Source organism: Xiphophorus couchianus, chromosome 14 (assembly GCF_001444195.1).
Source record: "Xiphophorus couchianus chromosome 14, X_couchianus-1.0, whole genome shotgun sequence".
NCBI classification, from domain to species: domain Eukaryota; kingdom Metazoa; phylum Chordata; class Actinopteri; order Cyprinodontiformes; family Poeciliidae; genus Xiphophorus; species Xiphophorus couchianus.
In genome coordinates this window covers 21,338,373-21,350,829 of record NC_040241.1, presented here as the reverse complement: position 1 = coordinate 21,350,829, position 12,457 = coordinate 21,338,373, and the positions used below count along the sequence as shown (strand labels likewise).

General features: G+C 35.6%; 1 protein-coding gene across 1 annotated transcript; it reads left to right on the top strand.

Moving 5' to 3' along the window:
• Positions 1–4,534: 4,534 nt before the first annotated feature.
• Positions 4,535–8,434, top strand: LOC114156790 (uncharacterized). Its single transcript, XM_028037287.1, has 2 exons — positions 4,535–4,641; positions 5,677–8,434. The coding sequence occupies exon 2, from the start codon at positions 7,473–7,475 to the stop codon at positions 8,361–8,363; it is 891 nt and encodes a 296-aa protein (XP_027893088.1). The 5' UTR covers positions 4,535–4,641; positions 5,677–7,472; the 3' UTR covers positions 8,364–8,434.
• Positions 8,435–12,457: the final 4,023 nt, after the last annotated feature.

The window sequence follows — 12,457 nt, the reverse complement described above, 5'->3', positions numbered from 1 at the left end:
GATTCTGATTCCTCTTTCATTTCTCAGGCAGCGGTACCTGATGGGATGAACCACAGCCAGGTAGCGCTCCACACAGGTCAGGACGTGGAAGAATATCTGCCCGTACCACATGAAAGACAATATCACAGAACCAACAGAGAACAATTTTACGTTTTCTACGCAGTTTGCAGAGAAGGAGACGATGCGCCCCGACACGCCAACCAGCTACATGGCGACCATGTGGTAAGTGAAGGCGTCGCAGTGACTGACTGCAGCGGAGGAGCTGAGGCTCTTCTGCTGCAGCTGCTGGAAACCAGAGCGCAGGATGGAGACGCAGAGAGGGACCAGGAGGATCACCTGAGTCGCATTAGAAGCGCTGAAAATCGTCTTTTCTGGATTTGTTGTGAGGCAGTAGAAAATGTCCTCATGGAAAACGTCTGGGTTTAGAAGTGAGTCGTTGTGGGATGGAGACATCAGCAACATCTGGAAGAAAAACAACAGAGCTGCAGATTGTTTAAAACAATTCTTCTGAACTTCTTCTTCTTTTTTTATGAGAGGTTTTGCACATTTGTGTTTATTTCTACAGTCATTTTTAATAAATTAAAATATGTGTCGCAGAGAGGCTAATTTGAAAACCAGGCGTTAAACATCTTTTTATTGTTCTGATGAGATGATTTTCAGTTTGTCATGTTTTAATTACCTGCAAGAAAACTGTCATAATTAACAGAAATAAAGACTTTCAAACATCCATCTATGTGTAACCAATTTATATAATATGTCTCAGTTATTTCAGATATATTCTAATTTATTGAATGTTTTGTAACTGGAAAACTGTAGAAAAACACAAAGAAGTAAATTTATCCTTGACGCAGTGAAAGGCTGAGAACATAGACGTATGTTGCATGAATCCACTGTTTAACAGCTGATTAGATCATTATAATTCAAAATGTTTAATAAATACAAGACCTAAAAATCACAGGATGTCATCTTCAATGTTGCTGCAGAGCTAAAAGTGAAACATCATGTAAATATTTGCTTACTTGTTGGTAAGAGCAGAGTGATAAGCTGCAGCTGATCTGGAAGAATTAAAGTTATTGAACTCCAATATTTAATGTCACAGTTTAACTCACCAAACAAATTGCCACTAAAGTTTAAAAATGTCTCTTTGGGGAATTTGTCACAAATAAAATCTGTTAGTAGTAGCTACAACAGTTTTACACCAAGCTAATAAAGTTGTTTTAAATGATTGAATCAGTCTAAACAGATTGTCTAAAATAGTCGCCACTCTGATGATAAATTCCCAGAACCTTATATGAAAAATCAAAACAAACCTTCTTAGTCAGCATGGAGAAAAATGTTGAGCGTATTAAAATGAGCACAAATCCATCATTAAGTTTCCTATAGATTAAAATGACATATAAAACTATATATGATCAATTAAATCCACAGAAAGTGTCCGTATACAAAAATAAGACTCTGTTTTATCTGACCCACCTTTTCGGCTGAATCTGATCCAGATCTATTCCTTCACATAAGTGAGCAGAAAAAGATGGAGTCTGTTTATTATGTGGGTGTTTTTTTGCATGTCATGAACAATGACAAATACATTTTCCACAGTCAACCTCCAAATGATGCAAAACATAAACAGGTGGATCTGATAAGACGATTCGTGACAACAAGGAGATGAAACAGTTTTTACAAAATGTGACTTGTTTGTCGTTGATCGGCTGTCATTTAGTCTTTGGTTTTAAAGCTGCTCTTCTCAAGGAGCAAATTAATGTTCAAATGCCAAATAAAGTACAGATCCGTTTGACTAAATTCAGCGGTTCGTCCAGCTTCCTGGGCTCCACATGATTTAAAAAAAAAAAAAAATTACACAAACAGCTACACATTCAATATAACATGAAGTATAACACATTGTGTATTGATTCATAAATGTACAATTATGATAAAATCATTAAACTGTCCTCGTTTAAAAACTTCCTGTTGCCTGGTGGAAACGTAAAACAACCTTATAAAGAAAGCCTTGTGTTAAAATTGTGTAATGTGGCTAAACAAAAGTTAATATGTTTATTGTTAAGTTTTTATAACACCACCTGAGGAATAAGAAGGTCTGTTATTACATGCATCCTTTAAAACATTTATCTTGTAAAAAATTTTAAATTCTGTGTAATTTGGTAAACATTGTCGTTGTTATTTTATCTGAAGCTAAGCCATTTTCTTTCCTAACACAAAGTAATCAGGGTTATTGCTATTTTTACATTTGAATTGACTGAGCACATTACAGTATGTCGTCAGATTTGATTGGTCAGCCATCAGATGCCCTTTAGAAACTACTGGGTGATGATTTTACATCCTCAAAGCTGCAGTAACTTCTGACTGGTGTGAGAAACCAGAATAACTTTAACAGTAAAATGTAAAGATGTCAGATAAAAAATGAAAGTATATAGTATATTGCCATATTTAAATTAAGTTTTGTTTATATCAGGTACAGTGCCTATAAAAAAATGCTCACCCTCTTGGATGTTTTACCATTTTATTGCTTTTAGAAATCAATCATGAGGAACAAAATTAGGATTTTTTTTTTTTTTACAAAAAAAACAAACCTTTATGTAAAAGACAAAAACACACATTTCTACAGGTTCAGTTGATAGAAGTAACCACTGGACTAATAATAGCTGAAACTGAACTGTATATTCTTTAGTAATGGAAACATCTGCTTCTGCAAAGCATTTAAAGCTTAGGATGCCAATAAGCCTCCAACTAACAGATGTATGCATTTTTGAAACGCGCATGCTTTTATTTTTTGCAGCCCCACTTCCTGTGTTGCCCCAAACTCTCCAGCTTCGTTAAATCTCCAGCTCACAGCTTGACTTCCTGCTCTGTGGTTGTGTCATCTGAATGCACTTCTTCAGCCTGCAAACATTACATGGCCAGTCTGTTCTTCTTAGCATCTTGTAGAAGCATCAACTATGTCTAAAACTACTCGTTGATTGATTATTGATTCTTACCAGAATTATTGGCGCTGCTAGCTCAGAACTCCACTGGGATTTTCCCATTAATAACCACCAGGCAGCGCATTCAGGCTGAGTATCTCTCACTCCGTTGAAAGGGTAAAACAATTATTTTTTAATATGCAATGGAAGCCGAATTGTGGACAAAGTTCTCATAAATGCATTTAATTGTCATCTGGTGCACTGGTTTTATTTTGTGCGTGTTTTGCCACTTTCTGTATTGATGCTAAAATCGCAATGAAGTTTGGTATGACAGTAAAACGAATTTAACAGAATGTGCTTACATTCTGCTAAATTTAAAGTTTAATATTGAGCAGTTTCTTGTTTTCTTCCTCTGCTTGAGTATTTTTGAAAGACTTGATAATGAGTTATTTTATTTTTGATAATTGATTATTGAGATTTTTGAAAGTATACTTTAAATTTATTGATGTGAAATATGTCAATGACGTTTTGACTGTACTTAAATTAAGGTTGATTTATCATGATTATTTAAGTGTTGGATGTTAAAATTAGTGGAAATGTAATAATTGTATTTAATATTTATAGACCAATATAAAAGTGTAAGAATTCTATATGTGTTAATATTTAATTTCTTTGTATATATGTACATGATGTACAGACAGTTTGTTATTTTGTGTCTTGTTCTTTTAAAGGACACTCTTCTGATGCTGCTTTTAACTGCCTACATGTTACACATCTGGTTAAAATATTAGTTGAGCGTTTATTCTGCATGGTTGCTACAACACAGTAACTTTCCTTCCCTGAGTAGGAAAAGCAGAGGTAAAACCAGATTGCTGGGCAGACTGGAGAAAGCGCAATCCATCATCACCAAACATTCACCAGATCCTGATACGAACATGACAACCCAGACCAGATTCCAGATGAATCTCAGTGACAGCACCTCTAGTATGACGATGACGGAAAGCAGCGCTCTCCTCTTTAACTGATCGAACCGCTTCCTGACGCCGCCCTGCTGCCCTGGACCCGGACGAACCAGGACACAGAGAACGGAAAGGCTGCAGAAGAAGATGACGGTGAAGGAAAGCATCAGGAGGGCAAAATCCATGACGACGAAGAAGCTGTCAAACATGACCAAACTCATCCCTGCAAAGGAAAGCAGCCAGTTGCAGACGATTTCAGCATTTCGAAATATGGCCCCTCTTTTCTTTCTCAAACTCATGTAAGTGACGGGGTGAACGGTTGCCAGGTAACCCTCCACGGATACCAGGATGTGAGAAATGGCTTGTCCGTACCAGGAGAAGGAAAAAATAAGGCATCCAATGTTGAGAATGTAGAGATGACGGCTGTAGAGGCCGTAGCAGATGAGGAAACTTCCAACGACAGAAATCAGCACCATGACGACCAGGTTGTAGATGAAGCAGTCAGAGTGATGCGCTGCGGCCGCTGGCGACGTGGAGCGCCGCTGGAGGAGAGCAATTTTAAAAACAAGGATGCACAGAGGGAGAAACAGCAGGAAGTTGATGACCGAGTAGGCGGTAAACACAAAGGAGCTTGGTTTGGACAAAAAGCAATTTATGAACAAGGGAAGGTTTTTGGAGGAAATGTTGGGATTCAAATTGGAGTCGTTGAAAGATGATGATGAAAAATCCATCGTCATCTGCAAGAAAAGAAACAGCATAACCGTCAGGTAGAGAAAATGCTTTACTCTCATTTGTGAATTCGGAGTTTTTAAGAGAGCTTACAGAGATGAGCAAGAAAAAAGCATAACAATCATAATACTGCATGTGCTAGAAATTTGTACTGCAGATTGACACACAACTCTGTAAAATTTAAATAAAGTCAATACAAACTAAAGCTAAAAAAATTTGTGTTTGATGTTAAATTTGTATAGAAATTAAAATGAATGATAAACATATTTTCTTAAAGGAAATAACATAAAATACTCTAAGTTACTGTAAAACAAGATCTTTCCACAATGTATTAATAAGTTTTCATTGTAAAAGCAAAAATACATGCAGTCAAATTCAATAGGTTAGAATCTGACTGTCAGATTAAAATTATTTTTCAAAGTAACTTTTCAGCTGATGCTAAATATATTTTTTTTATTAGTCACATTTCTGCATTAAGATGTTTTTTTATTGCTCTGATTTATTATTCTAATGGTCACAGTTTCATTAGCTGAAAGAAAGAAATCCTCATTATTGAGCTAAAAGCCTGAAAACATCAGTCTGCATGTTAGTAATCTGTATAATATGTTTTACTTATGAGCTGAGTTACAAAAATATGGAAAAACATTCATTGATATTCAATTTTTTAAAAATATGCATATTCTGCTATAAAACTTAGTAAATATATCATTACAAATGTCCTCTGGGAGGCACAAATATTTCCTTCTGCTAGTTTTTGGTTGTAGAAGTTTGTTTAAACATGAGACATTTGCTCTGAGGATTTATATTGCAATTCCTGTGAATTATAATTATTCATGTAAGATATGAAAAAGCATACCCACCCTGTCCGTATTGTTTGACTTCCTGTCTGTTGTGATCCTCAGTATAACTGCTGCAAACTGAGATGAGATCCAAGATTAAGTGGTTTGACACGCGACACTATAATGTTTTTTGGGGAAATTGGTTGGAAGAATTGCTTGGATGTATTTGCATGTAAAAAAAAAAAAAAACATGCAATACAAATATTTTTTCCTATATGGTTCATTTCTTATTAGGCAAATCTGTGATGATTGTCTGACCAGAAGATGAGGGGAAGATCCGATCAACAAGAAACAATAATGCAAATCTGACTCATCGTCTGCATCCATCAAGATTAAAAATGTTTATACAAAACAGTGACAGTGTATATTCAAAACAAAAAAAGTCACTGAGCCATTCTTTCTTTATTGTTCATTTATTCAAATATGATACAGTGTTACTGGGAAAATAAATTAAGAAATTGTAAAGTCACTTCACAAATGTGAAGGAAAAACATATTAAATCTAATAGATGTGCACCAAAAGAAATCAAAGCAAATTGTCTACAGAGACACACTAATCTGAAATAAGAGTCAAAATTCAGACATTTTCCCATAGACAGATCGATCAACTTATAAAATCAAATGTTTGATTTGAGCCTTTTGTGATTGATTGGATTATATAAGATGAAACAAAAGATTTGAAAGTTACATCTCAGTTTATTGTTTGGATCGATCAACGTTTTCTCTGTGAACAGTGAAAAAGAGGAAATTCAAAATATATGTTCATTTATTTGCTTAGTATCAGTATTATTATTTTTTCTTTATTTCTTTTTCTGCCTCCTTTGGAAAGTGTATGGATGGACGTGTGTGTATGTCGTGTTGCTAGAAGCTGTTGCAGGGACTGGATCTCTGCTGGCTGTTTGTCTTGTGCTTAGACCTGGACGGGTTGGGTTGGGTTCTGGGAGAAATCAGCTTGAACTTCTTCTTCTCTCTATCTATACAGACTATAAGTATCGTGTTTTTATTGTACTAATGTTTGATGTATGTCAAGCTGTAAAATTCAATAAAGAAAGTTGGGAATAAAAAGAAAATTCAGTCATTAGCAGTGACTGTGCAATCTAAGGTTTGTGGGTTCTACATCAGTTTACTCCCAGTCATATGTCAACGTGCCCATGTGCAAGGCATTGACCCCAAAACAGTGTATGGGTATCACCAAATGCAATATTAGTAGGCAAACCCAGAAAAAACATAATTGGTGTTAAAGGTTAGTGTTAATTTAACTGTTTTGACCTTTATATCATGATATTATACTCTGTGGATATTATCTGTGTAATATTTGACTTGAACGAGAGACTAAAATTCGCGATGTTCAAACTTTAAGAAGAACTCGAAATCAACACAAAGAAAGAAAATCCTACGGTTTGAACTGCTGACGCCCGTCACAACAGCAGATGGTCTAAAATAAATAATGTTTGATTTTCGATATGAAATGATCCATATAAAATGAATTAGAAAATGCAAATGTGTCCCAGGATGCAAAACTCTCTTAATGCTGTAACAGCCAGCAGAGTTTTAAGAAGAAAGCTGTTGGGTCGGGGGTCAGTTCGGTTCTGATCCGTAAAACAGCAAATCCACAGCAAAGAAAATAATATAATAACCAAGGTGAGTATTTATTAAGTTGAACTATTTTGTGTGCATTTTTAAACATTTGTTGAAAATAAATAAGTTAGAGATAATATTAAATTATTAGATTCACTTCTTCAGAGATGTTTTTCTTAAGTTTGTTGGCAGAATGTTTTATTAAAAAGAGATAAATTTGAAAAGCATTATGATAAAGTGATGTTATATTGAGTAAGTTGATACTTGGTTGTTTATTTTTTATTTTTTGTGAATTTAAATTGTGGTTGTAACATTCTTCTGAGAGCAGATGCTCCTTTTCGTTCACGATTCTTTTAGTAAATTATTTATATCACTGAGTGAGTAAAATAAAAAAATGTAATGAATCTTAAATTAACCGATTTTTTCTCTGGCCTCCAGTAGAATTGCAGGAAAATGTCTTCGTTCCTCAGTGAGAACTTTGCGGACCCCAACGTCTCCACCGTCTCCACCCCGATCCTGTTCCTGATGCACTGCCTCCGGTCCGAACCCAGCTCCATCATTAACGCCACATTCAGCCTCATCCGGGTATCTCTCCATCTTCCTCTCTGCGTCGTCATCCTCCGCCTCGGCCTTCGCCGGTGGAAGCAGAAGCGCTCCACTGCCACCGCTGCACCCATGAGCCACTCTGACTTTTTTGCCTACCTGGCGGCCATCATCGAGCTGATCGACATGTTGGGATTCATCCTCTCTTTTATCGGTATCCATAGCGACGACTCCAACATATTTTTCTCTGGGATTATTCTGAGTTCTTTTGTCTGGTTTGGGGAGATGAATGTTAACGTGCTGACCTGTGTGGAGCGCTACCTGGCTGTAGTTCATCCCATCGCCTATCTGAAGCTCCGGAGTGAAAAAGGAATCAGAATCAGAAACATGACTTGCTGCTGTTTCTGGCTGTCCAGCTTCTTTGGGATTGGGTTGGTGATGTCGGCAGGCGTCGAAGCATTTTATACTTTCTTCCTTCTCACTCTGTCTCTGGTGACTGTGTCTTTCTGCAGTCTTTCTGTGCTCTGCATCCTGATTCGACCAGGTCCAGGTGAACAGGGTAAAAGTAAGCATCAGATCGAGCCATCGAAGAAGAGAGCGTTCTTCACCATTGTGGCCATAACGCTGGTTCTGTGGCTCAGGTTTGCTTATAATGTTGTTTGGGTTGTCATTTATTTAGGTGCAGATGCCAGTAACTGCTTTGTGATAGTGTGTAATGTCTTGTTCAACATGCCCAGCAGTCTGGTCTTACCTCTGCTGTTTCTACAAAGATCGGGAAAACTGAAGTGCTGCAGAGTGTGAGGGTTTATGAAGAACTACACTGCAGAAACACAACGTCTTACCAAGTATTTTAGTTCAGTTTCTAGTGCAAATGTCTTAGTAGATAAAGACAAAACTATCTTACAAGTAACATTTCAGTAAGAAATAGGAGCTTTTTTAAGGAAATAATTCGTAGTTCCACTGGCAGATTATTTCACTTATAACAAGGAGAAAATGTCTTATTATAAACGAGTTGATCTGCCGGTGAAACTAGTAATTTTTCAGCAATATAAGGGAATTATTGGCTTGAAACAGGCTGCTACATCTTGCTGAAAAATTTATTGTCAGTGAGTTTTGTCTTATTTTAAGTGTTCAAAGATATTTGCACAAGAAACTAGACCAAATATTAGTGTTACAATTTTATATTTCTTCATTTTAACACATTATTCAGGTTTTCTTTTTGGGTCAAAACTATATCTGCTCAATCGGAGAGTCTGTTTTTTTAGAGTGCGTTGGGATAAATCATAGCTAACACAGATATTAGTCTGTCTGCATTCACATTTTATACATGTAGTTTAACTATGCTAAGTGTTAAAAATGATGGATATAAAATTAATCCTATGTAACGTTCCTCTTTTTCATTCTAAATGTTTTAATATTTTATGTCTAATTTCACTCTGATGACTCAAAATCTGCTGTTCTTTTTGTTGTTGGCTGTTTTTAGAGATTTTTTCCCCCCCAGTTTTAAGTTTAGGATGTAACTTAAATTAAAGACAAATTCTGTACTTTTCAAATATGAGAATGTTTAGACACAAGTAAAGGACTAACGAAATAAACTGTTTGTGTTTGAATGGTCACTGTCCAATTGAAGGTTTGAAGGTTAAACATCAGTTTACGCTCCTGCCAAGTGTCAATGTGCCACTGAGCAAGGCGTCCAACTCCAAACGTTCCCTGAATGTATCACGAGCAACTGGGTTTCCATTTTTATCCGGATCTGATCGAACACCGACTCTAACAAAAGCTGGACAAACTTCTGGCTTCCACTAGTCATCTACTTTCTCTAAACTGATAAACAATATGAATAAAAGCATTGATTCAGACTCGCCTCCGTCTGATGTTTAATTGTGCTTATATATTTTGCTGTATCAAGTATTTTTCTGACAGAATAAGCATAAAAATGTGTAATACTCTCAAATGAACACTTATGAAATCTAAACCCTTCATGCAAAACGTATCGTTCTGTGAGATTTCCCTGTAAATTTGGTTATGATCCCTAAACTGAAACCAGCAGTCAGTCATGCAGGAACGAGAGCAGGATGAAAACTGACCCTATAAAAACAATAAGTAGAAATTTAATATTTATTACAGAAACCTGAGCTCAGTGGAAAGCATGTTTAACATCTGCTTAGTGGTTTTTCTTTTCTTTTTTTAAATTTTAATCTGACAAACCAGCCTCATTGGAATACATGTTCTAATTTAATAAATGACAGTAAATAAATGTCAGTATTTTTCTCCAAATATAGCTGTAATATTACCTTTATCCCAGTATATTATCTGATTTAAACTCGTCTTTATGAAGATTTTGTGGTTATTACATTAATAATAACGTATAAAATGGTTCAGGTCGTGTTCTGAATCTAATTAAAGGACGAAATATGAATCTTTACGGAGTAACTATGAACTCACCCTCAGTCAGTGTTTTGTTTGTTAAGAGACATAATGATTGCAATATTTGCTTAAAGAAATGACCCATAAAGAACGGACACAATACAAATGAGTTTTTTTACATGCAAAGCACCTGAACTCTTCTCCATCTTTTAATCGGTGGGGATCATTTTGTCATTTTTTTGTTGAAAACGGGGAGATATTGTTTCACATTCTGACTTGTGTGGAGCGCTGCCTGGCTGTCGTTCATCCAGTCCCCTACCTGAGACTGAAAAAGAAGCGAGGGGTCAGGATTCAGGCCGTCTCCACCGGCTGCGTTTGGATGCTTCGCTTCATAGGGATTGGCTGGATCACTGAGGACGCTTCAGACATCATGATTTTTGCATGTTGCTAATTTTACCAACAGCTGTCTGCTTCTGCAACGTTGCTGTTCTCTGCGCTCTGACCCGTCCAGGTCCAGAGAACCAACGGGAGAGGACCGATCCGTCAAAACTAAGGGCGTTCCTCACCATCCTGGCGGTGTTGATCGTCCTGTTGCTAAGATTCGTGTGGGACCTCATTTGGCTTGAACTGTATTTTAAAAGTGAGAGCAGTGACTGCATAATCATAATGTTAAATTCGTTGCCTGCTGTCCCCAGCAGTCAGTGCTGGATCTCCACAGGGCAGGAAGCTGCAAGCCGACATGTTTTCTAAAGAAACGATAGAGGTCGATTAGATGTTGTTCAGGTTTAACAAGTTTGTTTACCTAGTTTTTCTTAATGTTTTTACCCTTTTGGATAAATTAAATATGGTGACTGTAAAGACAACGTTCAAATACTTCAGAGAAAAATATTTATGGGAAACATATTTTTCTTTATTCTTTTTTAGTTTTCAATAGCTGTTAAGAAAATAAAAGACAAAATAAAGATGTGGGACATTTGTCGTGCGACACCCCCTCTCTTATTCTGCCCATGTCAAAAACACTCCAAGCTTAAATTAATAAATCATTTATGGATTAATGCTGATGAAAGAATCTTATTATGAAAATACGGAAAATTTGCATTCAAAAATGAGCCACAGAACAAGAGAGACAGGCGGCACAGAGGACTTCCCTCAATTAAATTCACATCACTCGTTGACTAAACTGCTTTCAATTTGAATCAGATCATTTACATTTTTTAAAACGTTCAAATTATTAATATTATTTTCCCATTACACATATTTAATTTTGATTTAGTCATGTATCTGTTAAGAAAACCAAAAACTGCAGCAGAACATTTTAGCATTAGATGCAATCCTTTCACACCATCCAACTATAAAACACATTTTTCCTTTACTTTTTTTTCCCTTTTGAATTTGCATGAAGATGATTTTTTAAAATCATGTAATCTCTCTGACAGCCTTCAGCCAAATACAAGATGTTTTTGGATGATTTGCTATAAAATTTAATAGGTAAAGTAAATGTTGACATTATTGCCACCTACTGGATCAACATTGGTATTACACAAAGCTTCTTTATGTTACACTTTTATTTTAAATATAAAACTGATGGCCTAATAATTACACTCATATTAACAAACTATTAATCTGCAGAAAAAGCAAAACTTTTAACATAAGGAACATTCTGTTTTGTCGTTCAGCTTGTGGATTTCTGACTGAAAGTCATTTTCTTTAGTTTAGGAGAAAAATAAATTCAAACTAATGCAAATGTGATTTTAAAACACTTTTTTTTTTGCTGCCACAAAGACAAACAACATTTTAATATAAAGATGTTACATAACAATATGCCTTAAGTGATGGCTGAATAAATACATTTTGGGAATGTCATTAATAATGACTGATCTGATTTTGATTTGAATAAAAATATAATATTGACTTTTTACACTATTTTGAATATACACGGCTCTTGATTTGAATCTTGTCAAACACAATAATCATAATCATCATTATTCTCATTTATAAAAACATTAATCATGGATAAACTCATTTATGTTTGTGTAGGTTGTAGTTTTACCTTCCAAACACACACACACACCCCGACACACACGCCCATGCACACCCCGACACACACACGCGCGCTCTGAGATAAAGAGAAACGTTCCCAGTGCAGACACACAGTTTTGACACCACTGATCAGGTAAGTGAAATAATAATTGTGTTGCATTATTTGAGTTGAGTTTTTGTTTTATTGCCAAGGCAGGAATGATACCAGGTTTTTAAGTTTTACTTTGATTTGAATTTTACTGTGAAAATTATATAAAAACTTTCCTATTAATCTTTTTATTGATACATTTTAAACAGTCATGTAAGAAATGTTCTGTGTCTAATAAAGTCACTTTACTAATTGACTGAAATCTGGTCAATCAGTAGTGAAAACATGTTAAGAAGTTTAAAATATTAATATAAATTATACAGACATAACAGTGATTGAGTTGTTGTGGGATATTTATTTAAGTCATTGTCAGTAAAGAGGGTAGTAGCAAATTAAAAAA